The 19,088-nt window shown below is 39.9% G+C and overlaps 1 protein-coding gene across 5 annotated transcripts in view; it reads right to left on the bottom strand.

Moving 5' to 3' along the window:
* MAPK10 (mitogen-activated protein kinase 10) overlaps window positions 1-19,088 on the bottom strand; it is an 82,383-nt gene that overhangs the window by 19,911 nt on the left and 43,384 nt on the right. For 2 of the 5 annotated variants that reach the window (XM_068402677.1, XM_068402679.1), the window contains 3 exons: window positions 12,547-12,618; window positions 4,040-4,222; window positions 1,825-1,949 (listed from right to left, as the gene is read on the bottom strand). In XM_068402677.1, coding sequence (XP_068258778.1) covers window positions 1,825-1,949; window positions 4,040-4,222; window positions 12,547-12,618 — 380 coding nt within the window. The remainder of the gene's footprint in view (window positions 1-1,824; window positions 1,950-4,039; window positions 4,223-12,546; window positions 12,619-19,088) is intronic. The other 3 variants (XM_068402675.1, XM_068402676.1, XM_068402680.1) reach the window with 2 other exon arrangements.

The raw sequence follows: 19,088 nt of genomic DNA, 5'->3' as shown, positions 1-19,088 counted from the left end.
GTGTGGCAAGTTTTTCCTTCTAAAAGGGCAATCTCATTATGACAAAAATTCAACTTCTGCTTCAATCTGAACTACAACTAAGAGCATACATCTGGAAATTGGGCAAATCATGACATGAAAATATCCACTGTACCAAATTCCCTTTCTGTTCTGCATCAGAAGTGGCTCTCCATGGTTAAACTCACAGGCAAAGCACTTCTAAAGAGGGACCCAGATCTGAGTTCAGGTATCAGAGTAATTCTGTAAAACGGAGTTAAGAAATGCACGGAAATACAACAAAAGTATCTGACAATGGAATGAGATCTTCGAGAGGGATGCAAAACTAAAATTTACATGCTGGGGGTAAAATATTGCAAGGTATCAAATGTTTACAATTCAGGCTGATAAACCTTTTTCTTTAAGAAAACTAAACAGGACGCAAAAACTAAAGGCTCTCTAGATAGTAGAGCCATCCCCTATAAAGCACTCCTAAGTAACGTACTCTGCAAAGATCCTACACACGTGAAATTTGATGGGGTTTTGTGCATTCTGTTTACTTTTGAAATTTATTGCACTTTCAAGACTGCACTGAATTGGAGTATATTGCTAAACAGCAGTGATTTGGGGCAATCCCACGCACAAATGCAGGCTGGGCAGAGGATGGATTGAGAGCAGCCCTGAGGAGAAGGACTTGGGAGTGATGGTTGACGAGAAGCTCAACCTGACCAGTAATGTGCACTTACAGCCCAGAAAGCCAACCATATCCTGGGCTGCCTCAAAAGAAGTGTGGCCAGCAGGCTGAGGGAGGTGATTCTCTCCTTCTACTCCCCTCTCATGAGACCCCACCTGGAGTACTGCGTCCAGCTCTGGGGCCCGCAACATAAGGACATGGACCTGTTGGAACGAGTCCAGAGGAGGGCCATGAAGATGATCAGAGGGCTGGACCACCTCTCCTGTGAAGACAGGCTGAGAGAGTTGGGGGTCTTCAGCCTGGAGAAGAGAAGGCTCCAGGGAGACCTCATAGCAGCCTTCCAGTACCTGAAGGGGCCTACAGGAAAGCAGGAGAGGGACTTTTTACAAGGGCATGTAGTGATAGGGCAAGGGGTAATGGTTTTAAACTGAGAGAGGGTAGATTTAGATTATATCTTAGGAAGAAATTTTTTCCTGTGAGGGTGGTGAGACACTGGAACAGGTTGCCCAGAACAGTTGTGGATGCCCCCTCCCTGGCATCAAGGCCAGGTTCGATGGGGTCTTAAGAAACCTGGTCTAGTGGAAAGGTGTCCTTGCGATGGCAGGGGGGTTGGAACTAGATGATCTTTAAGGTCCCTTCCAACCCAAACCATTCTGATTCTATTATTTAATATTGCAAGGTTCAGGGTCTTAGTTCCCTTTTGTGGTTAAGTAAGATTTCTAAACCTGTTGAAATACTGAGCTCTGTTTTTATACATGATTAGTATTACAGGTAAAAGTTCAGATATGTTTTCTGTAATACTAATAAATGATGTTTGCTGTTTTCCACAAAGAAATGTTTAAAGAGAAAGATAGTATCTTTTGCCAGACTGACTTATATAGCTAGAAAAACCAGGTGAGCTACTGGGGTTCAAAATCCTTTCCTCATGTTGTCTAGAAGAAAGCAGAAAGTGGCTTCATATGCTTGAAGCAGTTTTGCTTGTCCCATCTACTGTCAGTTAATCTAACAAAGAGAGATATCCTGTCCCTACAGATCTCATTTCACGTAAATCCAAAGACCACTACAGTCACAACAACATTGTTTCTTTATAGCATGCTCATTATCAAGCTGCTGTGCGTTTAGCAGTCTGAAGTAAGGAGTCACGCCTCACTTACCGCCTCCACTTCTGCTGGGTCATACCAGACATTAATGTATGGATGCTGTAAGGCTTCGTCTACTGATATTCGCTTGGCCGGATCAATGACTAGCATCTTTGATAAAAGGTCCCTGGCTTGGCTAGCTAGAACAATGAAATCAGATAAACATAGTATTAGTACAAAACAATCACTGCCTCCAGAAGAGGGTTAATTGGGTTAAGAAGGTAACAATGACACGATCCCTTTAGAGATCGTTTGTATGTACTGCCCCTTGCCTTGTTATAGCAAGAGTTCTTCAGTAATCATTTTAAGTCGGATTCATTAGGAAGATGCCAACATCAGGGCTGCACCCCATAAGTCCCCTAACAAGCTTCAGTGAGATTTTACATGTTGTGTGCAGATTCCATGTAGAGGGCTGAATAATATACCCACAAAAAATGTGCTTGAGGTATCTGTATTATTGCCAGGATCAGAAAACAAAAGCTTCCATAATGAAGTCTAAAATCACGGCACTACTAAATCAAAGCCTAAAACGTACAGGTGCTCTTATGGTGGCTCAGAAAAACATCCACACCTTTCTGTATGTTTTAAAGTTTTTCACCTAGCCTGCTGGGAGGCATTAAATATTTCAGTGAGGCATAGGTACCAGGCTTACCTTAGGGCCTCCCATTAGAAGCAATAATGTCAAATCTGTAGCCTAAGATCAACACATAATGGTATGGAAGTGCCTCGGAACTGCTCAAGTCTTGTTTGTCCCACATAACAAAGTTTAAATCTGTGGGACACATCATCCTCCACTACAAAAATGTACAGTCTTATATATACATTGAGTTTTATGTTGCAACATTGATTTATTTTACCTGATAATATAGCTCATTGTGCCTATCAGGCCACAAACTCGTCCTTCTATTACCCAAATTGTTTTTACTGTTTAGAGTTTGTAACAAATATAATACCATCTAAACCCATGTAAAAAATGTTAACAGACTTTTCTAGTATTATTATCAATGTAGCATTCTAAGCTCCTCCATGCTCAAAATTATTTCCTGTATAAATGAAAAAGAAACTGAAAGAAGAAAGAATGTAAAGAGATAAGTGCAAAAATATTATTAGGTATCTCATCAGACATGAATAAATAAAAGTAATATCTAATCAAACCATTAATGTTATATTATGGTGAAATATTTAGGCAGGGCATGGGATGATACAATGATGCACAAGCAGAATTTGTTGAATGCAGTGTTTCTTGTTCTGTGACTGTATCTTAAAAACTGGCATTCACTATGCTCAAATGTACATGCTTCATGTAATCAAAAGCTAACAGCACTGTTTGACAGTCATTTCTATTCATTAGCCCCAAATCCAAGAAAATTCCTTATTTAATTTTATTGTAGTAGTATAAAATTCTGTGTATCCAAAAGCATCTGCTCAGACCTTTCACTTTGCTCCCCGAGCTAAGACAGCAGCCATGCTATGAAACAGTTGTTAATTGGAAGAGTATTCTTGTTAATGACAAGCAATAGAAAACCATTACACGCCACCATAGTAAGCAGCCTCAAGTACTCAAGCAGTGCAGAACTGATACAGAGTACAAGTTTGCAGGGGTTCCAGAGCTGTGATGAGAAATGCTTTCTATACTAAACACACATTAATCACTCTTTCCAATTGAAGGTCAATGCCCTGTTCAAGTAAAACAAGACTTCAATTAAAATCGCTACAACGTGTATTTTACAGGGGTATACATAGTCACACTGTAATGAAGTTAGTGCTCTACTTCACATATCAAAACTGACTCGTAGCATTTTTCAAAAGAAGAAATCCACCCATAGCAGATTTTAAACCTCAGCTACATCAATTTTTCACTTAAAACAAAACAGTGCAAGCGCTGAGATCTTCCGATGGAAGTACTACTGTTCCTTTCTGTTACAAGTTTAAGAATGAGAGTAAAGGACCACTCAAGTTCCTCGTGGTACAGAAACATCACACAGAAAACCATGAGGATTGCTCAACACATTAGTGACAACGTATGTTCCCTTGACTGCCCAAGCACCAGGGTCTCCAAAAATCATTTCCAAAAGCTGCCTTTCAGCTGAACAAAACCCATGCGGTCATTCGTCTCTGCAACTAACTGCATTAAAAGGGAGTGCAGAAGGGAGAGAAGAAAAACTGAAAAAACAACCTTCATTGCATTGCAGCTGTTGACATGTGAACCATGTCCCTTTGTCAGACATACCTTTGAGTTTGTTGTGTTCCGAGTCAGCTGGGAAGAGAGAGTCTGGAAAAAGTTTGGGGAAAGTGAGGCCAGCATACTTGGGTCTGTTCTCAACATAGTTCCGTACCGTCGGCTGCAGCTTCTTCATGAATTCTGGACAGGGAGTTCCCAGCTGCTCAATAACTTTATTCCACTGATCAATATCTGAGTATCAGTAGTTAAGGTAAACAAAATACAAACCCCAGTGTAGTCTCCTGACATTTCTGTTTGAGTGTTCTCTGGGAATCCTCAGAGGTGTTTAACTCCCTTCATAACATCTTTGCATTTACTATCTTTTTTCATCATTATGCCTCCAGGTCCTACAGCCTGCAAAGGTCAAAACTACTCTCTTTCACAACTATACTTACATGAGGGCATTGTGCAATCCTAAAACCACCACCACCACTACGGGAAAATACACAGCTTCCTCTCATTGGGTCAACACCTGTTACCATTTTTATTTTTAACTTGCAGTCCAATGACTTGCACTCCCTTTTTGTACACGCAGGTAATTGCCTCTGTGACACCTTGGCTACATGGGCGCAGCAGGGAAGAAGGAGGGGTTCACCTGCCCTCTCTATTTGGTCTGTGGAGAGTGAGACCCAGCTGGCTCAAAGGAGTTCTGCACCGGACAGAAGTCACCTTCAACTCGTCTGCTTCGCACTTGTATGTTTACTCTGTCCAATAACTTTATTGGTGCTAATTTTGCTAAAACCACCCAACCAGCAACCCCTTAAAAGCAATTTGTTTGATTTTATAAGAATGCACTGAACTCATTTTCCATAGACAAATGATGCCTCAGGTAAGTGCAAATGTGACAGCTACATTACTGAGCTCTTACTGACTAACAAGAAACAGGCTCTCATGCTTTAAAAGAAATTGTATTACAGGCAATTTGCACTGAGCTTTTTTTTGCTTTGGTGTTGATTTTTTTATTTTTCTTGAGATAACAATTAGGCATCTGATAGGTGTTATGTAGCTCTTCCAGCCTTACTGTGCTAAAAAAAAATTATCAAGCAAATGTCTATAAAATCAGTACCATCTCTACGTCACAGTGTCTAATTCACAGCACTAAGAATCTGATGACAACATAAAAAAGAAAAGGAAGAGTACATGCAGCCATAAGTACATTGATGCTAAGAAATGTGATGAACGGAGTTTCGTTAAGAACATACTGGAAATAAAAATCTTTAAAAAGACAAATATTCAAAGCATTTCAGCACAGAGTTGTTTTTTTTTTAATTATTCTTTTAAGTTATTATTGTCATGAGTGTCGTAAGTGTGGAGAAGTTTCCTCAAATACTAAAGACAGCTCCTCACAATCTAAGAGAGAAATCAGGTCAACAGAAGGAAGATAAGAAGAGAAAAAAGATAAAGTCAGGCAAAAAGCAGCTCTTTGGTGCAGTAGCAATTTCAGATTTTTAAAAAAGTGTTTTAGTTTAGGGAAATGGAAACATAGCATTTTCGGTGAATTACAGTGAATCTGTAAAGATTTTTCTGCATAACTTTCATTTTTTAAACTAAAACAAAGATGTATGTAAAACAACCCCTCCCACACACACACTCCATAGATTGTATGTATCTTGTGCTGTCCATGAAAAATATCTTTTTCTCAACAGAAAACTAAAGAATTGCAACAACAATAAAGTTATCCATGACTATAGCTGCTCAAAGAGGAGCTTGAATATTTAATTAAACATTTTGTTAGAAAATAAAGTGTTTTGACATTTTAAACTTGTATTCAAGTTAACACATCTTATTGTTTGCTGGCTGGACTATTTCAGAAGCAGATCTTTCTGAGTAACTTGAAAATATAGAGTGTGTAAATGCTTTGCAGAGAAGAACAGAGAATACAGAAATGAAGGTGCTGTTAGTTGTGCCAAGAGAAGATAAATGGGTGAGAAAGCCAAGCTACAAAAGCATCACTGGAAGCATTTCCTGTGCAGATTGAGTGAAGGCCATTTGATAAACAGGGAGGGCCAAATACAGGACTTGCTTCAAAGCAGACGTCAGAAGCTTACGCTTGTACAGAGCAGGTTAATGATCTCTCAGGCATTTAATGAAGGCAAAAAAGAGAGGGGTCTTTGGGATTACAGAATGTTGTGGGACTTGGACATGTTGAGCGGGAAGATGTAGTAAGATGCTCTGGATGTGTGTGATAAGGGAAAAGAGTAAAAAAATATCCCTGAATAGGGCCTACATGGAGGAACCAGTGTCAACAGTGATGGAGAGGGGAAAAGGAGAAACCTCAGGGCCAGTGCCTGCTGCAGACATTTCTTCTAAGCTGACAGAAAGGCTCTCACTAAGAGACGACAGCCAAGCAGGCCACCACCCATGACTGGAAGATTGTAAGAGATGGAAGAAGCTTCATGAGTCATCAGCACAAAGACGACAGCCAAAGCCAAGGGAGCTGGCAGAGCCACCATGTTCCACTCCTTGACTAGCCTTGATTTGCAGGAGGACAGCACTGGAGCTTTTGTGGCCCTGGCTTGCACCAAGGGCCAAAAATGTCAGGCTTTACATCGTAGCAACTTCAGGGACTGGTTTTGAGTAACTAAATGATCTGAATGGATAATTATGCTTCTTTACTATATTATTTCTGAGTTATGTTGCTCAAATTCTGCCAAAACCCTTAAGCAAAATTTATTCATTTGGTCTTTATATATATCTATACACACACACACAAATTGACATGATGGAGCACTCAGGATCTGTTTTTGTCCTAATAATAGCAATAGCAAAACCATGCCCCACGAGAGCAGGTGGAGACTGACCCTTTTTCAATCAGATGGATAAACACATTTTCTCTCTAGTATTGTTTCTCCACTTACCTAGGCCTTACAAGCACTGGATTGTATTCTGAGGTCCAATACATGAAAATGTGCAAGAATGTAACGATGTTCTTGCTGAACACTGATCTGGCTCCATTTCATTGTTAAGTTTTATACAGTCACTGGTTGTAATGCATCTGTGGTGCACCTGATGATAAGAGGTTGTACCCGTCACAGTATGAGATTAAAAAAAAAGTTTTGAAAAAATTCTGAGGTCTACTTTTTGAAGCAAAGAGAAGCAGCTTTCTCTAGCTGGCAGCCAGAATTAGCTTCAGCAATTCTGAAGAAAACAAATGTTACTATAGAACAGTCCTAATGTGAATCAAAACCTGCTGTAGGTTACATTAACCTATCAGTGATTGTGACTATAGAAGTTATTTGCACACCGACTGAAAAAACGGTACTACCAATTAATGATCACGTAACTGACAGAAATTTCCCAAGCCAAAAAAGATTAACCGGTATTTGAGTGAGAAAAACTTAAAGAAGAAAAACTTCTCCTAACAGAAGACCCTGTTTTTCCCCTTGAAATTAAGCAAATGTTGGACAGACTGGAAGTCGGAAAAATTATAACCCAAAACTCTGGAAGATGATGAAATGTCTGCTTTGAATCACCTCTGCTATCCCTTGCCCCAAACAGGATCAAGGAAAATGTGTCAACTATACACAATAGCATCTGTATGACTTAAGACAGAAGAAAGGATCTAACCTGGATTTATTAGTTTGTCCCTGGCACTAACACTGTGGCATTTTTACTAACATTAAGATGGCCAAAATTACAGCAAAGAAACTTATTTAAGAAAATAGTTCTAAAATGCGTATCTTTTGAATGCTGTGGACTGTGATGTGGAAAACACAAGTAATTCTGCCAAAATGCCTGTTTATAACAGAGCTTTTGGAGTTACACTGGACGGTGGTGGTGATGGTGGGGAATCATGCTTCCCTGCCCAGCATACAGGACTCCACTTTCTTCACCTATTAAGCAGCACATCTGCAGTAGCTTTACTGCACTGGAGCAGGCTTTGCTTTTTCTGGCTAAAAGTGCTTCCGGAGATGGGTAGGACCAGGGCATGTCAAATCTTGCTTTTGTTAAGGGAGGCACAATGAAAACAAAATGGACACAGAGCTCTTCCTTCATAACAGACAGGGTAAAGTTCATCTCTTTTCAATCTCAAAATCTTAAGGGAACCATCCTTCTGAAAGTTTTCTCCTTAAATGTGCATGCTCCACCAAAAAAAACTGACTCCGTTGCTTCAGGTACAAGTTTTTTATGCGCCTAACTTGTCAAAGTTAGAATAATTACTATGAGCTGCTCTGTGTATTTCCCTCCCCAACACCAAATTGTCACACCAACTGTAAACTTGATAGCTCAACCCATTTTCATTTTTTAAATTGGACCTTTTTTTAAAAAAAATAAATCTGTTAATAAAAACCAAGCTAACCAGCTTCACTGTGGGAGACATCAGTGTCAGATACTTATTTTTTCCACAGTCCCATAATTTACATACTGATGTCAACACGGTTTACAAAACACGCACAAAATAAATTGAAAACACCAGTATCTGACAAGACAGCAAGTGTAGCGCATTTTCTGTGCCAAGGTGAACACTTTGAGAAGAATGTGGCATTTGTAAAAATTAGATGGTAACAGAAAGTGGTTTGCAACTTTAAGAATAGTAGTTGCTATTTATATGCTATAATAGAACATGTGGTGATAATAAAAAGAACATGTAGCACAGAAATAAAATTACTTCAAAAGATTACCATTGATAATTTGGATGTTAGAAGATAGCAGTGTTGGTTGTGTAGCTGTCATTAAGCCTTTGGATGCATATCTAGGATGACAGCTCCACTAAAATTTTCAACTATTTTGTTTTTAGCTGGCTCTTCATTCAGTTGCTGAGCATCTTTGCTTACACAGCAGCATGCAAATCAGCACTTAGTGGATAGTCCAGATATTACAGCGCAGGATTGCCTAGGAGGCAGCCTATGAACATTAGCATTGTTAAATACCTTCTAAATGAACTGTAAAACTGTGCATAAAAACCCTATACCCCAATCTCTGTGACGTGAATAACACGATTGCAGTTGTAGAATAAGGCTCTGTAAGTGATAGCTTGTATGGCCATCTGTGATTTATACTAAGAGAAGCTGACGTTACGCCAACCTTACATATCTCTACTGAGTATATACTTGTCTCTCTGTACGCATTCCCAAATACAGAATTTAAAGGCGCGTTCTTCCTTGGCTGCCCAAAATGCATTCAGCAGATTAAAAAAAAAAATTTAAAATCCATGTATAACTACCACTTTCACAGCTCACCAGAGGACTAAGGCACCTTCTTAACTCCTTCAGATCATTTATGCAGTGGTGAGAAAGGAGTAACTGTTTCTGTCATAAAATTTTGAGAACACCACACGGAACAAGAGTCAACTCACAGGTACAGTCAGCTTTCCAAATTGCTCCTGAGGCAACACAACAAACCATGTTGCTGTTTTCTCCTTGCTCGAGGCATCAGTATATCCAAGCTTCATGATAATAGTTCCTCTCTAAGCAGAACTACTGCTGTCAACCTTGAAAAGAAGCTTCATAGAACATTAAAAAAAAAAAAAGAGCTTTATCTCACAATTAACTGTATCACATGCATACACCAAAAATGGTAGAGAAATAGTAACATTTCAAGGATCAGTAAAGACCCAGGGGATTTTGGACAATACAAAGCGTTCATTCACGCATTCACTCACAATTGGGAGTTTAAAAAAAGAATAGAGGTGGATTCTGTTCTCAACTCCACCCAAGCAATTTCAGTGAATTCAAGTGGATTGCAGGAGTGGAACAGAGCTGCAGCCTAGCTAAGCACTCCACTCCACACTTACGCAAAGGCACCTCCTATGTTTCTGCTTGTGAATTTTCCACAACCATGTAAGATGACTCTGTTTTGCTACAGACGTTGTTCCAGTTAGCTGAACGGACCATTTAGTTCTGTAAGCAGAAACAACATCAAATGACCTGTACTCCTTAACTGTTGGAAAATGGCAAATAGTAAATTTTGTAGTCAAATATATGACTGACAGTGCATTTCTCATGAATATTCAATCTTTCAGTTTCAAAACTGCTTTTCACAGTTATTTATGCATAAAAATGGACACAAATTAGTATTAAGTACTCTTCAAATCACAGTGTGGTTGTGAAATGAAGCACTGCCTGTGAAGAAAAAAAATGCTGATAACAAATTCTGGTACACTGCCAGTCTTAACCCATTTTACACCCATTTTATGTTGAAGAGGAAGCTTTTGGTTTCTTTTTAAAAGAAACAGATTTCTAATTACTCTTGCTCCTTCTACACTTAACTACATCCTTAAGTATGCTCCCCCCTCAAGCTCTTAGAGCTCATAGTCCCTGCTGATGGAATTATACAGCTGCCCAACTCCATCACACATCTGAAGAAATAATCTTTTTCTACAGAAACGCTAGGCATTTTCTACACAGACTTAAGGAAGAAGATGCCATGAGGCCATCAGTCTCAGCAGACTGGGTCTGCCCTTGCAACTTACTGACTGGTTTTCAGCTGCACAGACAGGCACAGGAATGAGAATCACCAAACCCCTGCCAGCAGCTGCTCAGCAGCAGGGGAGAGGTGGGGAAGGATGGATTTGGAGAAGAGGCGGCTTTGAGGAGGGGTGCTCAGCGCCCTAAAAGAAAGCAACAGCATCGTTCTCTGTTCACAGAATAGACACTCATGGAACAGCAGAATAAAAGCAGAGCGGTACATAAAGCGCACTGCAAATTTAGCAACGTATTATAAATACAAATGAAGAATGTGAACTCAATTAGAGAATAATCCCAAACAAATCAGCAGCTGGCAATGCCAGTTTCTGTGGGGTTACTGCAATAATAAACAGCACATAATGGTTTAATTATAGAGGCTTTGCGTGATTTCTTTTTAACAAGTATGCAGCTGTGTCAAAGAAACCAGTTTTTGAAGTGCTATATAGGACGTGTTCAGTTCTTCTTGTACTTACTTGGGGATTTCTTTAAATGATATCTTAAAAATGTTAAGTTATTAACATAAAACCAGTTCTGACTACAACACTGAACTACACTAACCCCCACACTTAAATTTCTCACTCCACATTCACAGAGAACACAAGCACAGCCTGGGCCAAATCTTCATGGAGCACAAATAGGTGCTAATGAGTTACATTAACACACAGCAAGGAAAGGTTTACTTTCACATGGTGAGCTATGCTCCAGATCATGTGAAAACTCATGGGAGTTTTAGCTTTCATTTCAGTATGCGTATGATCATCCAGCATTTTGGACAAAACACAAATCAGAATCTTACTAGACAAAGCTGTGAAAATATTAATGATAATCATTGCCTACTTTCATTTCTTTAATGCTCTTCAGATGTTACTTTTTTCACTTTTTAATCAAAATATTAAACCCTTTAAAGTGTGAATGAGGCCGAAAGTGAAATGCTAAACTGAATTAGTAAGTATGGGTACACACAGACATATATCTAAGTGTACACACATACATGTTCAGAGAAAGTTAGACAAAAATTAATAATGCCTGGAAACTCCTCTGTCATCTAAGTACAGGATTTAAATTACAAGGAAAACTTGTACACAGTTTTCATCTCCATTTCTCATTTGTGTAATCCTACAGACCATGAATCAATCACTGGAGTTAGACCAAGCAAGCAGGGAGCTCAGTTGCTGTTGTGCACAAGAAGAAATCACTTTCACAATCTGATAAATAATAGAGAGTGTGTGTGTGTGTGTGTGTATATATATATATCAAAGCTTTATTAAAGCATCAAATAAAGTAAGAATTATGGCTGCCTCACTCCTGAATGCAAAATGGTCTCTAAGGAAAATGTACATATACCTAGTCTGCTTGGACCATTTGTGAACTGATTTAATGCATTTATCTATAAATCACTTCTTGTTGATGTCAAGAATACATGCTGCTTTCACATAATAGCTACATGTACTTAAATAAAGGATGACAGACTGAAGTCCACTACAACAGTTTCCAAGAAAATTCCCAGCCTTTTGAGCCAACAAATTGCTACAAAGTCAAGTGATAATTTTTGTCTTGGGAAGCAGAAGTCATTCCCAAACTGAAGCCATTTCGTACTTCACTACCACTTGCAGAGCAAGTAAGCAAAGAAATAAGCATTTCTAAAAGCCACGTCCAAGTTAGGTAATCATACCTTCTTCCTAAAGTGCAGAACCTCTCACACACCATCCTGAGGTAAACAGAGACTTGTGCCTACCATGCTACAACCTGAACTTAAAACCCCCTGACATTTATGAAACATCCGCCCCCCCCCAATTAACAAAGACACATTTATAACAACAAAACTAAAACCAAGTGGTCACTGGCCTCAGAAAGCGATTCTGATGAACCATGTAGGACATTGTTTTCCATCTCCTTACACTATACTCGCTGCGGTTTCCACCTAAGACTTTCACTGAGAGGCAATAATGGTTTATTGACATTTTGGCTTGCAAGGATTTTGAAGTGGGACTTAACCCAGCTCTTTGGATACAGTACAAATGTATGTCAGCACTAGTCTAGTGGGAAGGGGATGGAGGGGAAAGGGTTGCAGGTACCTACTGGGGCCAAAACAGCTGCTAAGAAGGATACGATCAGTGCCAGGAAACAACACAGCACCTTTAATCATTTCTCCCATGATGCACCCTACTGACCACATGTCAACTGAAAACAAAAATGAAATGAAGGTAAACAAGAAAACAGGAACAGAACAACAAATAAATGAGAAGACTTATCCAATCATGCCATAGCATGGAGCCTGCAGCCCACACTGCAGACACAGACCTGCCTTTCGCTCTGTGCAGACGCTTTTCTGCTAGAGCATACAAGTTTCATGACAACATAGCAGGTCTGAGAAAAATCGACTCCAACGGTTTTCTTCACCCCAGTGTGGATGAAAGACAATACTATTAAATACAGAAAACCAAGTGAGACCCACGGCTGGCTACTGTGTCATAATACAACTTTGTAATTAAAATTCACCAATTAATTTTGTCTTTTTAGAGTTTTCATTTGCATTAATTACCTAGGTTTATACTGCTTTGTATTGTAAATGAATGCTGGTCTCTGTATTCAATGAGGATATGCAAATTGCTTTTCCTTTATCCTTTCAGTTACCAGAGATCCATGCAGATTTTCACAAGCTGAACTGCCAGAAGCCACAGAAGGAACCTGGGTCCTTGTGAAGACATATCTACCTCTTATTCAGGGGTATGAATAGAATTTGTGGAGCTCATTTGACTCCAATGAGGCTTGCTTTAGAGCCTGTTGGCTCGCTTCCATTGAATCTCAGTGAAGCCAGCAGGCCATAATATAGGTCTTGAGAATCTCATAAGATTATCTTTTGCCTTGATAGGAAATGGTGATTTCTAAATAAGACAGTTGAGTCACAGAAGCACTAAGCTGTACCTTCTGCATTGAAATTCAGAGTAAATCTGGGGACTATTTACCTTGTACAGAGGAGAGCAGTTCAGCTGGGTCAAACAAAGCTAACCACAATTTACACCAGAACACGAGATGAAAATCAGACTCCTTATATCCAGTACGGGATTAAGGTGGTGTTTTCCTCCATACCAATACCATGAAACCACATTACCTCTGCTGTCCTTGCTCTATGATAAGTCATAGGGCATGGAAGCAAGAAAAGGGATAGACTGGTCTCTCAGGGCCAGAAACTGTGGGAAAAAAATGAAAGCGTCATGCTGCTTGGTTAAATTTACTCTTACAATTTCATATTGAGCAACAGTTTAAAGTGGATTTGACTTTGAAGGCAAATGTCCTATCTGTGGAAATCTTTACATGCCTGGGTCTAAGGTTCCCTGTTGCTTTATTTAGCATATGAAAAGCTTCATCACCACACAATAAATAAATCAATAAACAAACAAATAAATAAATAAAAGGCTACTTGTTTGGAAGCAATAAGCAAACCTAGAGATGCAAATTCTTGCTGCTTTCATCACAAACTAAATGGCATGCAAAATATCAGGAAAAGATAGAGCAAGCAGTTGTTTGTTCATCTGTTATTAATTCCTTTTTATTTGCAGAGGCGGCCTTCTGACACTACTGCTCTATGCTGTGCTCGGGCGCACACACACAGAAGTTGAACTAGTGACTTACTAAACTGTAAACTCTGTAAAGCAGAGATGATTACTGTCCTCTCCTCCCGAGGTTTTGGGAAAGAAGGCCTTTGAAAATTTCCAAATCAGAAGCAGCAAAAATGAACATCTGAATATAACCACTGTCCGAAGAGAAAAAAACCTGTGCCTTTTTGACTGCTGCCTCTTTTTCCTCTCCTGAGCCAATTAGAAATAAGTCAAATTAGAACCCAGAGTTTCACTGCGTGTTTAAGTAGTTACTTGGAGATTAGGAGTTTCAGCACATACAGCAGCAGCTGTCAGAAGCCCCAGTTAAGGCACTGAGACTCGTGCAAAGCTCCATAAGGGACTGCAGTACAGAGATGTAAGCCTTAATCCTCAAGTTTCATTTAGTCCAACATGAATCCAGATGTAGTCTGAGTAATTTCAGTCGTACAAGCATCAGAAAAAACAAACCACAGTCTCGAAACATTTGCACTCAACTCCAAAGCAATGAAAATCTACGTTTGGTTCAAGATTTTTTCCAAATGCAAGATATTCACAAACTGGCAATGCTCCACCCACACGTGGAATATCCCCAAGCTTTAATCAAATGCAGGCTAACTCATAGTCACAGAGACCTCTGCGTGATTCTAGGTAAAACTTCAGTTTAGCAGCCATTTGCGCCTTGATGTTTTAGGATCACATGAAACTGAGTGTTACGGAATTAAACCGACAACTTTTCATGACACTCTGAAGTGAAACTGGTGAGATTTGGGTAGCCCTTGATGAGAAGCCCCCTTATCATTACAATACCCATGTCCTGGATTACTGAGAGTAGGGGATTTTTAATTTGTTCAAAGTCTCTACAAACCAGATTATTGCACAGAGCTGCTCTGAAATGCATTCCTGAGCGTGTACATACACTTCAAAATACGAGTAAGTTTTCCAAGGACACCAAATGTCTCCCTGGCATAGCTACCTTGAATTAATGCCCACCACAAACCACATGCAAGTGTTTTCCTCAACAAAGGAAATATTTCACTCATACAGCAAATCTTAACCTCTGGGTCACCTCCTGGTCTTGATTCCCTGCCAAATAGTTAAGAAATACCCTCTACAGTGATTGTGTCAGGGCTGTCTTGCAAAACATTTGGGGAAAGAATCTGTCCTCCACAGGAAACTCCAAAATCTCCCCAGAGGCTTGAATAGAGTTCGGGGAGCTGAACAGAAGTTGCTCTGTTGCCACACATGCATGCCCCCCACTCGCCAAACTTTCCTGTGACCTGGGAAGCAGTCTGGTCTGGCTGCTCACATGGCCTTTCACAGGGAAGGTAACCAGAAGAGATGGTGAGGAGAGAAGGGAGAATTGGGATGGAAGAATATTAATAAGGCATCTACATTCCTCTTTGTGCTTTAGTCTCATGTGCTTCCTGACCCAAATGAGTGCTTGCTCATCCTTCCAGGTTTCAGATTCCCTTCAGCAAAGGTGCAGAAGGATAAGGAATTGTAGAATTAGCCAAAGATGTTTCTATATGTAAAGGATCCACGCTAACCTTACATGGACACCTCCCTTGTAACTTGGCTGTGGATGCAACTTCCTTTTCTGTTTCTGCAGAAGGCTGCTCCTACCATACTGGATGAACTGGAAAATGCATTGGTGTCAGTCTGATACTGAAGACACCATAGTTTCCTTCCTCATTCCTCCATAATGGCCCTGCACTCTCCTCCTGCCAAACTGCAGGTTCTCTGGGACTTGACAAAACACTAGGAAAGGGAGCCCATAAGGAAAACCTGCAACTTCCCTTGCTAAAACTACTACTGAAGTGGCTCTTCAGATGTGCACCCACTCAGGTCTGGTTTGAATTCAATGAAAATCATGACACTCAAATTAAAATTCATGAAATGCATGCCACGGGAAACTCTGGAGACCAGAGATGCAGGCGCAGCTGAATGAGCTTTGCTCATATCTTTCCCAACCTCATGGGCTAGTGCACACTTACTCTCTCTGCCCAGAGTGTAAGAATGCCAAACATTCACATTTGTAATAGCTCCTGGTTTAGAGATGCAGAAATCAACCCTCTGCAAGCTGGAAAGAGATGATCATGTCCTCAAAACTGACGTGGGAAGGCTGTAATAGACATATTTATGAAGCAAATGATGATACCTGATTTTGTGTAACTGTAGTCCAAAATATTTATCACACAGTGCTATTTTTCAATGGCTGAGGTGCAAACTGTAGTAAAATTTCAAGGCAACTGAGCATGCCTGTCACAAAACAGTGAGCTTCTCTCTCTAAATCCTCCTAAAATTGAAAGACACCTTGCTGGGTAGGACCTCCCTTTACCTCCACCTCTGCTCTTGAGTGCTCCTGCACATCTGCACTGAGGTCTGCTCTGAAGAACCATTTCTAGGCCTTTATCTGAATTTTCAGGAAGAAAAAGTACAGCAGTCTGTATTGGACACTGTACTTTGTCTTTACAGGTTTTTCTGTTATTTCTATGCAATAAAAAAAGGACATGGTTTAGAAAAATGCTTGATAATTCTTGGTAATATGTGGGCAAAGCTGCTTTTTTTCACAAGCTCCAGACAGCACAGCTACAAAGGCTTCAGACTGCCAATGCCACAGAAAGTTTGTGATGTGCTGCACTCCTAATGACAATTGTGAAGATGTTTCAAAACACTTGAAAAAGATTAAAAGCCTCTCAAACCCATCAAACCCTTCCCTCCCTCAGTTCTGTCTAAATCATGACAAACTCACAGTTTTGTGACATTCTAATCTCAAGACCTCGCTGAGATAACAAAAACCTTCCCTTCGTGCTTGTATTTATTATACGCATGGATTTCAACATGTTTTAACAAGTGCTCAGCACATTATCAGCTCAATCCATTAAGATTTCCTGAGAAAGTCTTTCCTTTCTAATTTGAAACACCACCTTCCACATGATGTTATTAAAACCTTACTATTTCTGAATAACAGTAATAGGGTTCCAAAGTGTTTGAATATTGTATTATCGACTTCTAATTTACTACCTGCAACTGAAACTGCAACATCTACTCTCCTGACAGGCTCTAGACGGAACCAAAAAGGAGTTGCCGCAGTTTTACAAGTGTGATGCTTCCAACCAATGTATGACTGACTTTTTTTTTTTGTTTTTTTTTAAACTTCCTGCGAGTTCCAAACTGATAGGCATTGTACCTTCTTATGACACAGCTGAGCTGTCACTCTCTGGGATTCAGACTAGCAGATGCTCACCCTCATTTGGCACAGACAGAATTGATCTGCAGTAGACAGGCAGGTGTCAGAGCCTGGTCCACCTGGAAAAATGCAGAAGGAGGTACTAAACACATCCAAATCTGTGCTCTTCCTCAGAGGTTGGCTCTTAGGTTGCAGTGCCAAACAAGTGGCGAAAAACTATTGTTTTTCCTTGGGAACTCGTGCTCCTCTGTCCCTTTCAGAATAGCAGAGCTTGCAGAGGGGCTACAAGGGATGGCACGGGATATTAAGAGGCACATGTATATTAAGAAAAGGGTACAGGAATCCTGAGATGCAAGCTCAAGAATGAGTGGAGGCACAAGGAATGACTCATGCCCTTCCCTGTCTCCCATCTTCTTTTGAATATAACTATATAAAAAAAATCATCGCAGTAAGAGACCTATGGGGAATCTTGCCAAGGAATGTGAAACGCTCTACACTGCATCTAACAGACAATAAGATTTAAAACATGTTTTGCAGATCCTGCAGTTGCTAGCTTCAGACCCTCTTTTTAGCTTAATTTAAATTTTGACTTTTAAGTATCTCTTTTCCCAGGTCTCAAAGAGTATTCAAGTACACTCATTTTACCTCTTCCAGCAGAAATCCCACAGGCAGTCTCTCCTGCTACAATATAAACAGATTAGCATATCATTTAAGGATACTTAATACTTATATTTTCGTATCTGATCAATTATATGTGATTGTGTTCTAGTCCTCTGCTTTGATCCCGACCAAATACCTATGTGCTCGACCAAATACCTGTGTGCTCTTGACAAAAGACCCTTCAGTACCGTCTCTTTTGTCTACAAGTTCTAAATTCTCTGTTCACCTGTATCAGTGAAACTCAGGTCAAATTAGTACAGTTGCCACTAAGCAGAAGCTGATTAATGGCATTGAAAGGGAAAAAAAAAACCCCAAAATACATTTGAGACCATCCAATTTTAAGTGCCTGAAAAGGCAACTAACTTGCCTTGGCTGAAATTCACACGAGGGAGCAGTAGGTGTAGCACATATCTACACCTCAACACTTGGCCACTTTTGAAACTGTGTGTTCAGACCCATGCTGAAAATGTTTAAGGTGAGTGTTGGGAAATGAGCAATGGATCATCTTCATTGTAGCAGCTGGGATCCACTCCAAACGCCACACAGATCACAGACAGCATGGGGCTCTTATACTAAATGCAAATTGCACTATAAACTGTTAAAAGTATACATGTCTGAATTACAAAAGAAAGAGAAGAATGGCAGCAGCCCAATCATCTTCACAGCTACACTGAAGTCTCTTTGAGACAGACACGTCTCATATGAGCAAACTTCCCCCAATAAAATCATCATAATTAAAACTCTTGCTATATTCTTAGAAAAATCCTGAGTCCAAAACCAAATACCATATACTCAGGGAGGAATCATCCAGCTGAACAAAATCCAAACTTAGCCATTAATGCCATCATAGCCAACAGACACTTAAGCAGCAGGCTAATGCGTAGCAGCTGATCCAACCTGGAAAGCCAGGCCGGCCATTCTTAATAGTCTCTTTTAAATAATCCTGATGCTAATTGTTGGTTTTGGTGTTTTAAAAGACAAAACAAACCTTAAGAAAATACTACTGGGAACATGAAAAACAATGGACTGTACTAAACAAAAGTGCAGATGTTTTATTACACCAAAGTTTAAGAAAACCCCCAACATGCACTCAAAACACTAGGATTACACCCACTAATAAATGCAGATCATATTTCAACTGCAAAGCCAAATTCAGCTAATGAGTGGTGGAAAGGCAACATCTTTTCCCAAAAGACTTTCTT

This window comes from Nyctibius grandis, chromosome 6, assembly GCF_013368605.1.
Source record: "Nyctibius grandis isolate bNycGra1 chromosome 6, bNycGra1.pri, whole genome shotgun sequence".
NCBI lineage: Eukaryota > Metazoa > Chordata > Aves > Nyctibiiformes > Nyctibiidae > Nyctibius > Nyctibius grandis.
The sequence above is the reverse complement of the archived record's forward strand: the minus strand, read 5'-3'. Positions and strand labels throughout refer to the sequence as shown.